Source organism: Zonotrichia albicollis, chromosome 32, assembly GCF_047830755.1.
Source record: "Zonotrichia albicollis isolate bZonAlb1 chromosome 32, bZonAlb1.hap1, whole genome shotgun sequence".
Taxonomy (NCBI): Eukaryota; Metazoa; Chordata; class Aves; order Passeriformes; family Passerellidae; genus Zonotrichia; species Zonotrichia albicollis.
This window is the reverse complement of record NC_133850.1, coordinates 199,774-217,520: the sequence shown is the minus strand read 5'-3', so window position 1 is coordinate 217,520 and position 17,747 is coordinate 199,774. Positions and strand designations below refer to the sequence as shown.

The following is a 17,747-nucleotide window of genomic DNA, read 5'->3' as shown; positions in this document are numbered from 1 at the left end:
CGCGACGGGGGACGATGGCAGAGCTGGCGACAGTGGCAGTGCCAGGACAATGGCGGGGCCGGTGCCAGCGCCGGTGTGGTGACAGGGGCAGGGACAGCCCCGTGGGGTGGTGACAGTGCCAGGGCCACGGCGGTGCGGGTGACACTGGCAGCGACACAGTGGTGGTGACAGTGCCAGGGCCATGCGGGTGACACAGTGGTGGCAGGAGTGGTGACAGTGCCATGGTGGTGCGGGTGACACTGGCACTGACACGGTAATGGCACTGACATGGTGATGGCAGTGACAGTGACAATGCCATGGCAGTGTGGGTGACACTGGCGGCGACATGGTGGTGACAGTGCCACACTGATGTGGGTGACACGGTGGTGGCACTGACACAGCGACGGCAGTGACAATGAGAGTGCCACGGTGGCGCGGGTGACACTGGCACTGACATGGTGGTGGCACTGACACCGTGGTGGCAGTGAGAGTGACAATGCCGTGGCAGTGTGGGTGACACTGGCGGTGACAGTGACACGGTGGTGGCACTGACATAGTGATGGCAGTGATGGTGACAATGCCATGACAGTGTGGGTGACACTGGCACTGACACGGCGATGGCAGTGCCACGATGGTGACAATGACACGGCGGTGGCACCGACAGTGACAGTGACAGTGACAGCGGCGATGGCAGCGGCGCTGCCGGCGGAGCCTCATCTGTCATTCCGGCTGCGGCCGCGTCCCTCCGCCATCTGTCACCACCCGGTGCCAGCGCTGGCACCGCCGCCACCGCCGCTGTCACCCCTTCGCTGCCGGAGCCGCCACCCCGAGGGGACCTTGGGGACACGGAGGGGACACGGGGGCGGCTCTGGGGGTGTCCCAGCGCCCCCCGTGTCCCCGCGGGTGGCACAGCTGTGACCCCTCCCCACGGCGGGGGTGGCACTGCCAGCCTGGGGGACACCGGGGGACAAAACCGGGAGGGGGCAGCGGGGACGGGACGGGGCGGCGGAGGGGACGCGAGCCCCCGGTGTCGCCTCCGTGTCCCCCCTTGTCCCCCCGGTGTCCCCCCGGTGTCCCCACCAGCTGCTCGGGGACCCCCGTGCCAGATGCGTCGCTGTCACCGCAGATGGAGGGGGGGGATGGCATGTCGCGACAGGAGTCGGGCACATCGTGACAGGCAGCGGTGTCACCTGCCAGCCCCGGGGACGCGGGGAGGGGACACAGGGGTGTGCCGGTGTCCCGGGGAAGGAGGGACCCCCGCCCCTCTGCCCCGGGGGAAATTGGGGCTGGGGCGGCGGGAGCGGACAAACGCGGGAACGGCCCCAAAATGGGGCAAAACCGCCCCGAAACGGGGCAAAACCGCCCCAAAACGGGGCAAAACCGCCCCGAAACGGGGCCCCCCCGCTGGCCCGGTTCCACCGGCGGAGGGGGAAACCGGGACCCCCAAGCGCCCCGAGCCCATCGGACCCCCCCCCCCCCCGGGGGGCCCAGGGAAGCTTTTGGGGCGATTTCGGGGGATTTTGGCTCCGCTCCGCGCACATTGTCGGCGGCTGCCGAGGCCTGGAAGCCATTAGGGCTCCCCCCCCGTCCGGGGCCCCGCCGGAGCGGGCGGGGGGGACCCGGGGGCCCCGCGAGGAGCGGCCCCGCCGCGCTCGGCACCCCCGGTAACCGCGGGGCGCTCCCGGTGCCCCCCCCCGGCCCCTCCCGGTGATTCGGGGGGATCCCGGTAATGGGGGGGGGATCCCGGTGATTTGGGCGGGGGGATCCCGATGACGGGGGCGGGCACGGAGGAGTTAACGGCGCTTGGCAGCGGCCCCGGGCTTGGCGGCGGCTGAAAAGGTTCGGGCGGGCTCGGGGGGGTTCGGGGGTGTTCGGGCGGTTCCGCCCCCAGCCCAGCCCTCCCCATTCACGGGGAGGAGCCGGGGGTCGCTGGCACCGCGCCCCCCGCCCCTCCCGGAGCCGCTCTGGGGCGGCCGCTGCCCTCCAAAGAGCCCCAAACCGCCCCCGGGACCCCCGGGAGGAGCCCCCCGTGCTGCCCGGTCCTACCGGGCCTCACCCCCGGTCCCACCGGGCCCGACCCGGTCCCACCGGGGTCCCCTGAGTTGCCCCATGCCCAGAAATACCCCGGGACCCCCCGGACCACCCGGGACCCCCAGGGACCTTCGCCCAAGCTCCGCCCCCATCCTGGTAACCACGCCCCCGGTCCCACCCACAGTTTTGGCCCCGCCCCTCACTCAGACCCCGCCCCGCTCCTGCCCGCGCCTCCAGTCACTTTGACGTCACTTCCGGCGCGCACCCAAGATGGCGGCGCCCTTGCGGCGGGCGCTGCTGGCGCTGGGCCCGGCCCGGTCGCGGCTCCCGGAGCCGGTTCCGGTCCCGGTGCGGCCTTACCGGGCGGATCCGCTCCGCCGCCGCCCGGGCCCGGCCCCCACCGACCCGGAGGACCCGCGGGCCGCCGCGCGGCGGTTCGGGCGGCTCGGGGAGGCCTCGGGAGTGCCGGTGTGGCGGCTCTGGCCCAGCCCGGAGCAGCTGCGGGAGGCGGAGGCGGAGGAGCGCGAGTGGGACCCGCCGCTCCGGGAGGTGGAGGCTGTGCTGGAGCAGCGGGAGAGGGAGGAGGCGCAGCGGAGAAAGGAGAGGTGCGGCTGGGAGCACCGGGAACGTGACTGGGGTGAACTGGGAGCACGGGGAATGGGACTGGGAGCACCGGGAATGGGACCGGGATGAACTGGGAGCACTGGAAGTGGAACTGGGAGCACTGGCACAGGGATGCGCAGCACCGGGAGCACCGGTTCTGTTCAGCCTGGCGAGGATCGCCCGGCGGTACCGGGAGAACGGGGAGGCTTTGGGGGTGGGTTCCCGTTGTCCTCCCCTGTCCCGGTGTCCCGGGGGCTGTCCCCTCATGTCGCCCCCTGTCCCCAGGGCGGAGCTGGTGTCCCGCAGCCTGGCCGCCATGCCCGCCCGTATCGCCGCCTGGCGCCGGGACCGTGAGGCCGCCCGGGAGCGGGCGCGGGCGGAGGCGGCGCGGCGGCAGCGGCTGCTGGCCGAGGCGGGGCTGGGGGCGCTGCCGCGGCCCGGGACCCCCGCGCGGGCCTCGGCCCGAGCGCAGGAGCTGCTGGAGGACCTGGAGAAGCAGCGGCGGCGGGAGGAGAAGAAGCGGCGGCGGCAGGAGCGGGAGGAGGCGGCGCGGAGCGCCCTGGCGGCGGCCGAGGCGGCGGCGGCGGCACGGCCGCTCCCCGGGACCGGCCCCGAGAGCGGCGAGGGCGCCCCCGGACCCACCGGGGGCGCCTCCTGACCCCCCCCGGTAATGCCAGGACCCCCGCCCCAGTAATGCTGGTGCTCCCCCAGTGCCCGGTGCCCATCAGGAGGGTCCCATGAGCCCCCCCCAAACAGCACAAGGACACCCCAAACTGGGTTTAAAACTCTGCATTTAATCTCTTTGCCGCCAGTTTTGGTTGTTCCGCGGCGCCGCCCCCCCCCCACCCTCCCTTCCCCGGGGCCTGACAGGGAGGGGGGGTCGGATTTTGGGGAGGGGGGGGGCCAGGACAAAGCGGGGGTGCTGAGACCCCCCCCCAGAGCAGGGAGGGGCTCCCCCTGCTCCCGGGGTGGGGGCAGGGCTGGGGGTGTCCCCACCCCCCCCTCCAGGCTGGATTCCATCCCAACCCCCCCTCACGGCCTGGGGACCCCCCCGGGGCAGGAGGAGCCCCCCAGGGCAGGGGGGAGGGCCGGGGGTCCCTCAGTCGTCGTCGAAGTTCTGGCTGAGCAGGAAATTGGCCGCCAGGTTCTCGTTCTTCTCGCAGGCGAAGTAGGCCTGGATCACCAGGCTCTCGGGAAAGCCCAGCGCCTTCAGCTGGGGACGGGGTACGCGTGGGGCTGAGCCCCCAGAACGCACCCCCGACCCCCAGAACGGCCCTGGAGCCCCCAGAGTGAGCCCCATGCCCCCAGAACGGCCCCAGTGAGCCCAGATCCCGCCGGTGGCACCTTCTGATCCCATTAACCCAACCCCTAATAACCCCAAGTCCCATTTCCCGTTCCCTCTGGCCCCTAAAAACATTTCCCACCAATGTTAATTAGGTCAGAATGCTAATTATAGCATTCCTCCATATGCACTCTGGGCCCTGCTGATGGCACCCCTTGTCCCCAAAACCCCAACCCCTAATAACTCTTATTTCTCACTTACTCTAGCCCCTAAAAACAGCACTTCCCATCAATGTTAATTAGCGCAGGATGCTAATTATGACATCCCCCATATTCACTCTGGGCCCTGCCACTGGCCCCGCCCCCGTGTTTATTCTGGGTTCAAACAGTGACTTTTTTCCCCACGTTCAACCCAACCCCTGACCCCAAACCCCAAATCCCACAAATACCAAACCCCACACCCCAAACCCCCCAGACCCAAAACCCCACAAATGCCAAACCCCAAACCCCACACACTAAACTCCCCAAATCCCCCACTCCCCAAATCCTCCACACTCCAAACCCCCCAAACCTCACATCTCCCAAACCCCACAAACCCCAAAGCCCCCCAAGCCCCCTCCCCACACCCCAAACCCCCACACCCAAAACCCCCTACACCCCAAACTCCAAACCTCACTTCCCAAACTCCACTCCCCACACCCCAAACCCCCCAAACCTCACATCCCCAAAACCCCAAGCCCCCTCCCCACACCCCAAAGCCCCCCGCTCACCCTCTCTATGGCTTCTTTCTCCTGCGGGGTCACCTGGATGTAGTTCATCTGGGGGGACTCGTCCCCGATGGCGCCCACCTCCCCCTCGAGCTCGCCCAGCTCGCCCAGGGGCTCGTTGAGCATCTGGATGAACTGCTCCTGGTGCTGGCTGATTTGCTGGGGAGGGGGCACAGGGGTGGGCTCAGCCCGGGGGGCTCGGGGGGGGTTCCTGGGGGGCGCAGGGGGGCGCGGGGGGTACCTGGAGCAGCTGGGGGTTCTCCTGGCCCAGCTGCTGCAGCAGGGCGGGCAGCAGGGCCGGGTTCTGCTGGATCACCTGGCGCATGTTCTGGAACTGCGGCTGCTCCCGCAGGAACTCCAGCGGGTTCTCGCCTGGGGGCGGGGCCGCGTCAGGACACGCCCACAATGGGGCGTGGTTAAACCATACACACAATTGTGCATGGTCAAACCACACCCAGCAAAGGGCATGGTTAAACCACACCCACAATGATTGGGCAAGCCACGCCCACAATGGGGCACTATGAGACCACGCCCACAATAGGGCATGGTTAAACCACATGCACAACAGGGTGTGGTTAAACCACACCCACAATGGGGTGTGGTCACACTCCATTACCCCACCCCCCACAACTATACCTGCATGGGGTGTGGCTACATAGACTCCACCTATGCTGGCCACGCCCAAAAAAGGGTGTGGCTTACAGAATGAACACCCAAAATGGGTGGGTTTTGCACAGACCATGCCCTCAAATGGGTGGGACTTACCCCAGGCCACACCCCAAAATGAGCGCAGCTCACCCAGACCCCACCTCCAACAACCACTCAGGTGATTTCTGCATGCTTAGCCCCACCCACCGAGGGGGTGGAGCCTCACGGGGCCCCACCCCGATGCCCCGCCCACCCCGATGCCCCGCACTGACCTTCGGGCGGGGGCTGCTCCGGGGGCCGGCTCTCCTGCACCGGGGGCCGCTCGGGCTCGGGGCTGCCGGGGATGCCCTGGGGGGGCCGGGGGGGTCAGTGCTGGGCCCGGGACCCCCCCAGCCCCCCCCCGGGACCCCCCCTCACCGTCAGCAGGTACTCCACGGCCCGGTGGGGGTTGTTGTAGCTGGCCCTGAGCGCGGCCACCACGCGCTCCCGCTCGTAGCCCATGGACACGATCTCGGAGAGCATCGTCTCGTACTCGGAGCCAGTCACTGCATGTGGGACCCCCAAACCCCCCCCGAGAGACCCCCGTGAGATGGGAGAGACCTGGACCCTCACCCAGAGACCCTCATGACATGGGGCCCACGGGACCCCCAACCAGAGACCCTATGGACACAATCTCGGAGAGCATCGTCTCGTATTGGAGCCTGCCACTGTGGGACCCCCACCCCAAAAAACATCCCGTGAGATGGGAGAGACCCCCATGAGAGGGGAGGGACCCCTGGGACCCCCACCCCAAAACCACCCCTGTTCCCAGTCACTGACCCCTGCAGGCTTTGGGATGAGACCCCCAGGACCCCCACAACCCCAAACCTCCTTTTCCCCAAGTTCAGGAAGCAGGAAACATCAAACATCCACTTTTTGCCCCAAAGTGAGCTCCCCAAACCTCAACCCCTCGTTAGAACCCTGTGTCCAGCACCAGGACCCCGCAAACCACCCCCAGGACCCCCCAAACCACCCCCAGGACCCCCCAAACCACCCCCAGGACCCCCCAGGACCCACCGAGGGTGGAGGCGGCGTCGGCCGAGCGCCCGGAGCTGCCCGAGGGGGGAACGGAGCTGCTGGGGCAGGGGAGAAACCATCAGGGGAGCCCCAAGACCCCTGGGAGCCCCCCAAAACACCTGTGACACCCCAAGACCCCTGTGAGCCCCCCAACCCCTGCAGTATCCCCAGAACTCTCCTGTCCCCCCCCATTAAATCATTAAATCCAAATTAATGACCCCCACAAGATTTCCTTCCATCCCTTAAATCTAACCCAGACCCCCCAAATCAGTAAACCGCCCCCAAAATCTGAATAAATGACCCACCCCGTCTCTCAATTCCCCCTCCCCCCGACTGCAGCCCCCCCAAACCCTCTCGTGACCTCCCTCAGCCCCCCCAGAACCCTTCCCTGACCCCCCCAAACCCTCCCATGACCCCCCAAACCCACCCCAGCCCCCCCAAGCCCCCCCCAAGCCCCCCGTCCCTCACCCCGCCGCGGGCTCAGGCAGGGTCAGCGCAGGGGGGGGGGTCCTGGGCCGGGGGCTCCTCGCTGGGCGCGGCCGGGGGGGGAGGGGCGGCGTCGGCGGCCGGGGGGGGCCCCGGGGGGGCTGCGGGGGGGGGCTCCGAGGGGGCCCCGGCCTCGGGGGGGGCCGAGCCCAGCGCAGACTTGGCCTGGGAGGGGGGAAAGGGGGGCTGGGGAGATCCTGGGACCCCCAGAGTGGGGAGCCCTGAGACCCCCAGAGTGGGGAGCCCTGGGACCCCCAGAGCGGGGAGCCCTGGGACCCCCAGAGCGGGGAGCCCTGAGACCCCCAGCTTTGGGGATACCCTGGGACCCCCAGAGTGGGGAACACCAGAATGGGGAACCCTGGGACCCCCAGAATGGGGATACCCTGGGACCCCCACCCCACTCTGGGGGACGCCTGAGTCCCTCCAGAGCAACCTGAGACCCCCAGATTCCCCCTCCCCCCAAGGGCCTTTGCACTCTGCAAGCCTCCCTGGGGACCCCCAGATTCCTCCCAAGGACCCCTCAGGGTTCCTCAAATGGCCCAGAGACCCCTCAGACTCCCCAAACCCTACATGGGGACCCCCAAATCCCTCCCCAGGATGCCTCAGGGCTCCCTCACATGGCTGTGAGACCCCTCAGACCCCCCAAACCCTACATGGGGACCTCTCAGTGCTCTCCAAATGGCTCAGAGACCCCTTGGACTCCCCAAACCTTACACAGAGACCCTTAACTCCCTCCCCAGGACCCCTCAGGGCTCCCCTAAATGGCCGTGAGACCCCCCAAACTTTACACAGGGACCTCCCACCGCCCCCAAACTTCACACAGGGCCCCCCAGACCCCGTCCAGGACCCCTACCCCACCTTGGTGACCATGACCACCACGAAGTTCTTCTCGTCGATGCGGTACTCGCGGATGGGCACGTCGTCGCTCAGGATCTTGCCGGCGTAGATCAGCTTCTGCCCGGCCACCGGAAAGGCCTCGCTGCCCTTCTCGGCCTCGATCTTCTCCTTCAGAGCCCGCACCTGCACCGGGGGGGTCAGGGCAGCACGGGGACCCCCCCAGGGGACGCCCCAAAATCACCCCGGGCTCACCCGCGGCAGGGGAGGCAAAAATCCCAAACGTTCCCAAAGAATTTCCCCAAAAAAATCTGCACAAAGCCAAAATGTTCCTAAAGAATCTTCCTGAATAAATCCCCACAAATCTCAGACGTTCCCAATGAACCTCCCAAAATAAATCTCCCCAAATGATCCCCGGGCGGAGGCACAAATTGCAAATATTGCCAAAGAATCTTCCCAATTAAACCTGCACAAATGATCCCAAAGAATCGTCCAGAATAAAGCTGCACAAATCCCAAACGTTCCTAAAGAATCTCCCCCAATGATCCCCAGAGCATGGCAGGAACAAATCCCAAATGTTCCCAAATAAATCTCCACAAATGATCCCTGGGGGAAGCACCAATCCCAGATGTTCCCAAAAGATCATTGAGAATAAATCTGCTTGAATCCCAAATGTTCCCAATGAACCATCCCAATTAAATCTCCACAAATGATCCTAAAGAATCGTCCTAAATAAATCTCCACAAGTGATCCCCCGGGGCAGGCACAAATCCCAAACGTTCCCAAAAGATCTTCGCTAATAAATCTGCACAAACCATCCCAAAGAATCGTCCTGAATAAATTCCCACAAATGATCCCAGGAGGAGGCACGAACCCCGAATGTTCATAAAGAATCTTCGCGAATAAACCTGCACAAGTCCCAAATGTTCCCAAAGAATCTTTCTGAATAAATCTGCAGAAAAGATCCCCAGAGCAGGGGAGGCACAAATCCCAAATGTTCCTAAAGGATCTTCCCAAATAAACCTCCAGAAATGATTCCAAAGAATCTTCCCCAATAAATCTGCACAATCTCCAAAGCGGGGAGTGGGGGAAAAACGGAGCCCCCCACCAGATCCCCCTCCCCATAACGGGAACCGGGACCACACGGAGCCCCTCCCTGAGATTCCCCTCCCCAGATTGGGGATTGGGTCACACCGAGTCCCCCCCACCAGATCCCCCTCCCCAAACTGGGGCTGGGGGCACCCGGAGCCCCCCCGGTGCCGCCCCCCCCGCCCAAACGGGGCTCAGGGGGACGCGGCCTCCCCGCCCCCCCTCACCGGGCTCCATCCCGTCCCTGCGGACCCCGGGAGGCCCCGGAACCCCCCGGGGCAGCCGCGGTGTGAGGGCGATGGGGGGGGCGAGCACCGGGCCCATCCCCGGCCGGGCCCCGCCCGCTCCCGCCCGCGGAGGCTCCGCCGCGGCCTCACCGTCTCGTGCGGCTCCATGCGGATCTTGAAGGTTTGCTGCTGCAGCGTCTTCAGCGTCACGGTCACCGCCATGGCGGGACGGGGACGGGGCGGCGGCGGCTCCTCGCGGCGGCCCCACAACATGCAACTCACGCCGCCGCCATCTTAGGCGGCCCCGCCGCTTCCGCCGCGGCGCCGGAAGTGCGTCACGGCGCCCGCCCGCGCGCGCGCCCCTCTCCCGCCTTCCCCCTCTTTTCCCGTTTCTCGTCACGTGATCACAAGACGGCGCAGCGCAGGGGGCGGGGCTGCTCTAGCGTCACGTGACGGCGGGAAAACCCGCGCAGGAGCTGGCCCCGCCTATATCACGTGACCATGGCGAGGGGGTTACAGCGCGGGGCGGCCGCGGTCACGTGACGCGCGCGGCGGCTTAAAATGGCGGCGGCCGCAACATGGCGCGGGCAGCGGGGAGAACGAGGGGAAATAACGACGAATAAACGGCGGCGCCGGGACGATCGTTAATTTAATAGAAACCGGATCGCGACACCCCCGTACAGTCCCGTGCGACACCGCCGGTGCTCCCCCCCCATCCCCTGTCCGCACCCTCCCCACCCCCGGCGCTGGTCCTGAGTCCTCGCCCCGCGGGGCGCCCGGTGCCGGTTGGGTCCCGGCCGTGCCGGTTCGGTCCCGGCGCGGTCGCGGCTTGCCCGGGCCCCGCGGGCGGCGGCGCCCATAGAAAAGAGTCCAGGTCTCACAGAGACAGAACGGGCCCGCGGTGGGGCCCTCACAGCTCGTCCCGTGGGGCCGCCTCCGCCTCCTCGGGCTCGGCCTCGGGCTCCTCCTCATCCTCCTCCTCCTCGTCCCCGTCGCCATCATCGTCCCCTTCCTCCTCTTTCTGCTGCTTCTCCTCCTCCTCCTGCTTCTTCCGCTGCTCCTCGTCCTGCTGCTCCTTCATCTTCCTCTCTGCATCCTGCGGGAAGGGGTGGGGAGGTCACCGGGGGTTCCTTTGGTGTCCCCCCAGGTTTCCTGCCTGTCTCACCTTGGTGGCCCCCCAGGCCCCATTTTCCCCCCAAGTGCTCCTCCAGGTGTCCCCATCTCACCTTGGTGCCCCCCAGGTCTCATTTGCCCCCCCAGGTGTCCCCATCTCACCTTGGTGGCCCCCCAGGTCTCGTTCCCGATCTCCTCCGCCAGTTTCTCGTCGTCCGTGATCAGGAAGTTGTCAAAGATGGTTCCAGACTTCACCTGCGGGCACGGCCGAGTCAGGGGGTGCTGCAGCCCCCCGGGACCTGCCAGGACCCTCCCGGGACCCCCCCTCACCTGCCAGAGGTCCAGCCCGATGACCCCGAAGCTGTCGTACGAGTAGAGCAGGGGGTCGGGGCTGTACTCGGGGTTGTCGATCTCGGGGTGCACCCACTTGCCCTTGTAGTCGGGGTTGTCGATCTGCTGCGGCCTCCACTCGCCCTGGGGGGCACAGCGGGGGCTCAGGGGGGGTTCAGGGGGGGCTCAGCCCCTTCCCCAGCCCCCCCTGCGGCCCCCAGGCCTCACCTTGTACTCGGGGTTCTGGATCACAGGGGGCTCCCACTCCCCGTCCATCTCCTCGTCCCAATCCTCCGGTTTCTTGGCGTCGGGGTCGGGGATGTGCTCGGGTTTGTCCCAGTCCTGAGAGGGAGTCAGGGGGCTCAGGGGGCTGCTGGGACCCCCAGGAACATGCTATGGCCTCCCACAAACCTGCTGTGATCCCCAAAAATCCGCTATGACCTCCCCAAGATGGTGTCCCAGACCCCTCAACTCCCCACTCCCTCCATTCTCCCTTTAATCCTGCCAGGATGTTTTTACAAGACCCCCCTCAAATGCTCCTGAAGACCACCAGGTTACTCCCTAAGACCCCTCAGAGCACCCCCCAAACCCCATCAGGGCTCTACCAAAGCCCCTCCAGGCCCCACCTCAGGCTTGGTGTCCTCGGGGTCATCGATCTTGGCCCTCTCGTCCCAGTCATCGGGTTTCTTGGCCTCGGGGTCCTTGATCTTTTTGGGGGGCAGGAAATCCCAATCCTCCTCCAGGCTCCCCGACTCCACGCGGGCGTTGTCGATCTTCACCTCGTAGGTGTTGTCGGGCCGCAGCACCAGCGTGTACAGGTGGGTGAACTCATCGTCCTGGGGACACAGGGGGGGCTCAGCAGGGCTGGACACCCCCCAAAGGGGACAGCAGGACCCCCAAAGCACCCCCAGACCCACCTTGCAGCGGATGTCCTTGTTGATCAGCACGTTCTTGCCTTTGTAGTTGAAGATGACGTGAACCTTCTTGGTGCCAGGGCCGCAGATGTCGGGGCCTGGGGGGGACATTGGGGGTCAGCGAGGGGCTGAGCCCACCCTGAGGGGGACAGGCAGGAGCTGAGCCCACCCTACGAGATCTGTGGGATCAGGGGGACACCCACCAAACATGATGTTGTACTCGGAGTCGCCGTGCATGTCCTCCTGGCTCAGGCTGGCCGGGAAGAGCTTGACGTAGCCGCCGCCGCAGTCGATGTTCTGCTCGTGCTTCACGGTGAACTGCACCACCAGCGTCTTGTCGCGGTTGCTGAAGGGCTCGAAGCGCGACGACAGGGCGTAGAACCGGGCGTCCTGGCTCGTCTGGATCCCTGCGGGACGTGGGGCGTGGTGGGGAAACGGGGGATAAAACCCCGGCCCGGAGCTCTCCCCCCTCCTGCCGGGAGCCCGGCTCACCTTTGTCCTTCTCGGCGTCGCCGTAGAACTTGCCGGCGGTGAGCACGAAGCGCCCGTAGTCAGGTTTGTGCTTGGATTCCACCCACCGGCGGGTCCAGGCGTCTGTCAGGGGCAGGGGCAGCGCTCTGAGCTCCTGCAGGCCTGGCTCCCTGCACCCCAAACCCCACCTGTGCCAGCAGGAGCTCAGGGCAGGGCTCTTGGCTGCATGGTTTTAAGGTTGTAAAGAAAAGCAAAGTCCCCCAGGAGCAGCCATGTGGGTGTTGTGGTGCTCACGATCCTCTTCCTGCTGCTCGTGCACCTGCTCTGCCTGCCCAGGGCTGACCCTGAGCAGCCTCATCGTCCCTGTCCCCACACATGAGGATTATTCCTGTGTCCCCTGTCACCCCAAAGAGCACACGCGGCTCCCCCATTTTCCACTCACTGAACACAGAAAGATAAAAATCCCCTCCTCTTTTCCCCTCACAGATCACAAGAGGGTCCCCCATTCTCCCCTCACAGAACACAGAGAGATAAAGATCCTCTCCTTTTTTTCCCTCACAGATCACAGAGAAGTCCCCCCATTCTCCCCTCACAGAGCACAGGAAGATCCCCTCCTTTTTTTCTCTCACAAATCACAAGAGGGTCCCCCACCCACATCCTCCCCTCACAGAACAGAGAAATCCCCTCATTCTTTCTTTAAAGAATACAGGAGGATCACTCCATTCTCCCCTCACAGAACACCAAGGAAGGGGAGGGGGGGTCACTCAATTTTCTCCCCTCAGAAAACACCACGCCCCCCCCCACCTTTCTCCCCTCAGAAGTCCCAGGGAATCCTCCTATTCTCTCCGCTCACAGATCCCAGGAGAATCCCCCCCTCTCCCCTCAGGAAAGACGGGAAGGCCTCTCCATTCTCTCCCCTCACAAAACACCGGAGGGTGCTCCCATGCTCCTGCCTCCCCTCAGACTCCCCCCAGCCCCCTCAGGCACCGCCCCCCCACCCCCTTCACCTCAGGAGCCCCCCCCCAGGCCCCGCCCTCAGCGACCCCCGCCCCGGCCCCTCCCTCACCTCCATCCCCGAACTCCTCGCGGAAGAACTGGGTGGGGCCGGCGGCCGCCAGGAGGGCTCCAAGCAAGACGAGGGTAAGGACACTGAGGGGGCTCATGGCGGGGGCAGGTCAGGGCACACTCGCTCCGTCCGTCCCGGCCCGGCGCCGCCCGGCACTGCGGAGGGGGGAGGAGGTGCCGCCGCCTTTTATACTCCCACCGCCCCTCGCCCTGCCTCCGCCGCGCTGCCATTGGCCCGAGCCCGCGCGCGGCCCTTTCCCATTGGCCGAGCGCCCGCCCGCCGGCGGCGACGGCGCCCCCGAACGTTGGCGTCCCAGATGGCCGCTTCCCATTGGCTGAGAGCGGCGGCCAATGAGGAGCGACCACGCGTTCTGTGGGAGACGCCCCTCCCGCCCCCCGCCTCGCTCCGGGGGTCACGTGGGGGCGCGCGCTCTTAAAGGGACAGGCCCGAGAGCGGGGGGGAGGAGGAAATGAAGGGGAAATTGGGGATATGGGCAGGGAGCAACGGACACGGGGCGTGCGGCGGTCTGCTGCTCGCCTCTGCCGTCATACAGCGCCGTGACGCGGGGATGATGTCATTGATTAAGCGATGTCACGGCAGGTGTGCACGCAAGGAAAATTAACCCAGGCCGGGGGCAGCTCTAAGGAAGCTTTGGGCCGAATCAGCCAGCTGGGAGTCCGCGGTGGAACCGCTTCGCGCCGCATGACGTCACCGTGCACATCCGTGACGTCACGGCGCCCCCAGCACCCACCTGTGCCCCCCCGCCACACCCAACATGGCGCACAGCACGCCCGGTACGGGGCTTGTGCCACACCCAAGATGGCGGACTCACCACCCCATCCTCCCGGTGTCTCGGGATCACTTCCGCTGTGCCGGGATCACTTCCGGCCATGGCGCCGAGCGTGGCGGAGCGGCTGCTGGAGCGGCTGGACCAGGCCGGGGCCCCGGGCGGGCTCTGCAGCCTCGAGGCCGCCGCCCAGCTCGGTGTGGACCACCAGACGCTCGTGGGCGCCGTGAAAAGCCTCCAGGCGCTGGGCGAGGTGCGGGCGGCGGGGCCGGGCTGGCGCGAGGCAGCCCCGGTTACCGGCGGCGGCCGCGCTGATGGCGGTGCCCGGTGCAGGTGATCGAGGCGGAGGCGCGCACGGCCACGCGATGGGAGCTGAGCGCCGAGGGCGAGGAGGTGCTGCGGGACGGCAGCCCCGAGGTGCGGCTGTTCCGGAGCCTGCCCGAGGAGGGGCTGCCGCAGGCCGAGGCCATGGTGGGTACCGGCGGCACCGGGGGCGGCACCGGGGGGCGGCACCGTGCCCCTCACGGTTCGCTGTGTGCCCGCAGAAGCTGCCCGGCGGCTCCTTGGGCTTCAGCAAGGCTATGGCCAACAAGTGGGTGCGCCTCGATAAGGGAGCGGCCGGCGGGCCCCGCGTGCTCCGCGCCGTGAGTGACCGGGGGTCAGGCGGGGGTCCCGGGAGGGGGCACGGAGGGCACCGGCAAGCGGGAATGGCCCGGGGAGGGGGCACGGTGCGGGGCTGGGGAAGCGGGAGCGGCCCAAGGCGTGATGGATGGGGGTCCATGAGAGCAGGGAGTGCCCTGAGGAGGGGTCTGGGGGTCCCTGGAGTACTGGGGGTGGATGGGTGAGGGTCCGTGGAAGGCTGGAGCAGGCTGGGATGGTTGGGTGGGGGTCTCTGGAAGGCTGGAGCAGGCTGGGATGGATGGGTGGGGGTCTCTGGAGGGCTGGGGGTGGATGGGTGGGGGTCTCTGTAGGGCTGGGGGTGGATGGGTGGGGGTCTCCCTGAGCGAGGATGATCCTGGGGGTGACAAACGGGGGTCGCTGTGAATAAACCGTGTTTGGGGAGGGGTCTGCTGCCCCCCCGTTGTGCCGTGCCCACCCCGGTGCCCCCCCAGGTGCCCTCGGTGCAGGACACGGTGCAGGAACACCTGGGCCAGGTGAGGGCCGGGGGGGCCCTGCCCGAGCGGGAGCGCGCCGAGCTCAAGAGGAGGAAGCTGCTGCTGGAAGTGTGAGTGAGTGGGGCAGGGAAAATTCACATTTTTTGCTCCTGAATTGCACCGTTCTGCTCGTTAATTAGCACTGTGGGTCGTTAATTTATCAGTTTTCATTCTGATCTGACTCTGTGAGGTGTTCATGAATCAGTTTCATTCTGATCACTGCTCTTTACTCCTTTTATTGTCTTTTTTGGCTGGGAATATCTGATTTCTCAGGCTTGTTTTTTATTGAGTTTCTGCTGATTTTTCTCTCCTTGATGGGGCATAAATTAGAGGCCTTTCTGCCTCATTTTCAAACCCTTTTGGTTTCGTTTATTGAAGGTTAATTCAGCATAATCAAGAGTTCTAATTGTAATCAATGGTCAGTTAAAGGCTCTGCATAAAAGTCATAATAGAACATCTATTAAAAAACTATAATAAAAAATAACGGTGATGACTAATTAAATTAGCATTAATTAAAGCAGCCAGTGAGGAACTTGATGGGCCATAAATTTTCAGACCCTTTTGGTTTCGTTTACTCAAAGTTAGTTCAGCAAACTCAAGATTTCCTTGATCAAATAAAGACTCTGTGTAAAACTCGCATGGGTGAAACATTAAATAAAGAAATAAATAAAGCGGAGGTGTTCATTAATGCAATTAGCGTTAATTAAAGCACCCACTGAGGCCCTGGTGGTCCCCAACGCCCCCCTCGCCCCCCAGGACCCTCAAGTCCTTCTGGATCCGCAAGGGCAGCGCCTTCAGCACGGCCGTGGCGCGCCCGGAGACCGAGCTCACCCCGGACATGATCGCCACGTAGGTGCCCCCCAAACCCCCCCCCAGGACCCCCCAGAACCCCCCAGGACCCTGCCCTGACCCCCAGCCTGTCCCGCAGGGGCTCCTGGCGCCAGCTGCCCTTCAAACCCTACAACTTCTCCTCGCTGGGGCTGCCCCCGGCCTGCGGGCACCTGCACCCGCTGCTCAAGGTGCGCTCGGAGCTGCGCCAGATCTTCCTGGAGATGGGGTGAGTGAGTGAGTGGGGGGCTCTGGGCGGGGGGCACGGAGCCCACCCACCCGTGGTAACGTCAGGGGACCCGCAGGTTCACAGAGATGCCCACGGATAACTTTGTGGAGAGCTCCTTCTGGAACTTCGACGCGCTCTTCCAGCCACAGCAGCACCCGGCGCGCGACCAGCACGACACCTTCTTCCTGCTGGGTGGGTGCTGGGGGGCACGGGGGCCTGCTGAGCCCCCCCGGGACCCCTCTGATCCCCTGTAATCCCCCAAATCCCTCCCGGAGTCCCCTGTGCCCACCCCAAATCCCTCTGAAACCCCCTGAGCCCTTGTGCCCACCCCAAATCCCTCTGAACTCCCCTAAATCCCTCTGAACCCCCAAATCCCTCTGACAAGCCCCCTGAGCCCCCACAAATGCCCCTCAAAGCCCCCTCCTCACCTTTTTGCCCCCCCCCAGACCCCGCCGAAGCCCCCCAGTTGCCCCCCGGCTACTCGTCCAAGGTGAAGAAGGTGCACTCGCAGGGAGGCTACGGCTCACAGGGGTGAGACCCCGACCCTGGGGGGCGATTCAGGGGGGTCCCACGAGTGTCCCCCACCTCCCTGAACCCCCTTTGTGTCCCCCTCCCCAGGTACAGGTATGAGTGGAAGGTGGAGGAGGCAAAGAAGAACCTGCTGAGGACCCACACCACGTCAGCCAGTGCCCGCGCCCTGTTCCAGCTGGCACGGCAGGTCTGGGGGGTCTGGGCGCTGTTGGGGGGTCTGGGGGTTTTGGGGGGGTCTGGGGGCTTTAAAGGGCCTTGGCAGGGTCTGGGGGTTGCATCCATGAGGGAGAACAGAGGAATTTTTGGGGGGAATTAGTGGGATTTGGGGTGTCAGTGGAATTTGGGGTGCTCAGAGCAGTGTAGGAGGCTCAGCATTGTTTGGGGGGCTCAGAAAGACTGGAACAATTTGAGGGGGGTCGCAGCAGTTCTGGGGCAGTATGGGGGTCCCACCTGCCCCCTCACCCCTCTGTTCTCCCCCCAGGAGAAGTTCAGCCCCGTGAAATATTTCTCCATCGACCGCGTGTTCCGCAACGAGAGCCTGGACGCGACGCACCTGGCTGAGTTCCACCAGGTGGAGGGGCTGGTGGCCGACCGGGGGCTCACGCTGGGCCACCTCATGGGCGTCCTGCGGCAGTTCTTCAGCAAGCTGGGTACTCGGGGGGCGCTGGGGAGGGACCCCAGACCCATCTGAGCCTCCCCTGAGCCCCGGTGTGCCCGCAGGGATCTCGCAGCTGCGCTTCAAACCCGCCTACAACCCCTACACCGAGCCCAGCATGGAGGTGTTCAGCTACCACGAGGGTGAGGAGGGGTCTCCGTTGGGAGCAGGGGGGTCTGAGCACTCCCCAGGATGGGGAAGGGGTCTATGGGGGTCTCACTTTCCCCCCTTGCCCCTTCCCCAGGGCTGAAGAAGTGGGTGGAGGTGGGGAACTCGGGGGTCTTCCGCCCCGAGCTGCTGCTGCCCATGGGGCTCCCCGAGAACGTCTCGGTCATTGCCTGGGGGCTCTCGCTGGAGCGGTGAGTGGGGGTCTTCTGGGGGGGACCCCTCTGTGGGCCCACCCCACTGACCCCCCATCTCCCCCAGACCCACCATGATCAAATACGGCATCAACAACATCCGCGAGCTCGTGGGGCACCGCGTCAACCTGCAGATGGTCTACGATAGCCCCATGTGCCGCCTGGACGTATGACCTCCCCCTCCCCACACGGGGGTCCCCTCATTTTGGGGAGGGGTCCCCACCCCAAATAAAGTGCGGTGTCCTGCAGTGCCTGTGTGTGTGCTGGGGAAGGGAACTGCGTGTTTAGGGGGAGTTTATTGTCACCTTG

At 65.5% G+C, this 17,747-nt stretch overlaps 4 protein-coding genes across 4 annotated transcripts; 2 read left to right on the top strand and 2 right to left on the bottom strand.

The window, feature by feature from the left end:
- The first annotated feature begins 2,234 nt into the window (after positions 1-2,234).
- Positions 2,235-3,424, top strand: GADD45GIP1 (GADD45G interacting protein 1). The gene is made up of 2 exons (XM_074530405.1): positions 2,235-2,615; positions 2,899-3,424. The coding sequence occupies exons 1-2, from the start codon at positions 2,281-2,283 to the stop codon at positions 3,269-3,271; spliced, it is 708 nt and encodes a 235-aa protein (XP_074386506.1). The 5' UTR covers positions 2,235-2,280; the 3' UTR covers positions 3,272-3,424.
- On the bottom strand, positions 3,388-9,386 carry RAD23A (RAD23 homolog A, nucleotide excision repair protein). The gene is given in 10 exon segments (XM_074530389.1): positions 3,388-3,826; positions 4,665-4,820; positions 4,903-5,033; positions 5,582-5,657; positions 5,727-5,854; positions 6,366-6,421; positions 6,834-6,862; positions 6,864-7,016; positions 7,710-7,871; positions 9,152-9,386. Coding segments are annotated over 10 exon segments (1,128 nt in total). The 5' UTR covers positions 9,275-9,386; the 3' UTR covers positions 3,388-3,712.
- Positions 9,387-9,632: 246 nt separating this feature from the next.
- On the bottom strand, positions 9,633-13,071 carry CALR (calreticulin). Its single transcript, XM_074530377.1, has 9 exons — positions 12,896-13,071; positions 11,851-11,952; positions 11,562-11,765; positions 11,362-11,456; positions 11,071-11,280; positions 10,673-10,786; positions 10,445-10,588; positions 10,277-10,369; positions 9,633-10,097 (listed from the first exon to the last, which is right to left on the bottom strand). Exons 1-9 carry the CDS (start codon positions 12,990-12,992, stop codon positions 9,912-9,914), a joined length of 1,245 nt encoding a protein of 414 aa, XP_074386478.1. The 5' UTR covers positions 12,993-13,071; the 3' UTR covers positions 9,633-9,911.
- Positions 13,072-13,758: 687 nt separating this feature from the next.
- FARSA (phenylalanyl-tRNA synthetase subunit alpha) lies at positions 13,759-17,686 on the top strand. The gene is made up of 13 exons (XM_074530354.1): positions 13,759-13,935; positions 14,016-14,153; positions 14,228-14,326; positions 14,795-14,907; positions 15,593-15,685; positions 15,765-15,893; positions 15,970-16,085; positions 16,340-16,424; positions 16,512-16,611; positions 16,906-17,074; positions 17,145-17,222; positions 17,324-17,438; positions 17,506-17,686. The coding sequence occupies exons 1-13, from the start codon at positions 13,786-13,788 to the stop codon at positions 17,609-17,611; spliced, it is 1,491 nt and encodes a 496-aa protein (XP_074386455.1). The 5' UTR covers positions 13,759-13,785; the 3' UTR covers positions 17,612-17,686.
- Positions 17,687-17,747: the final 61 nt, after the last annotated feature.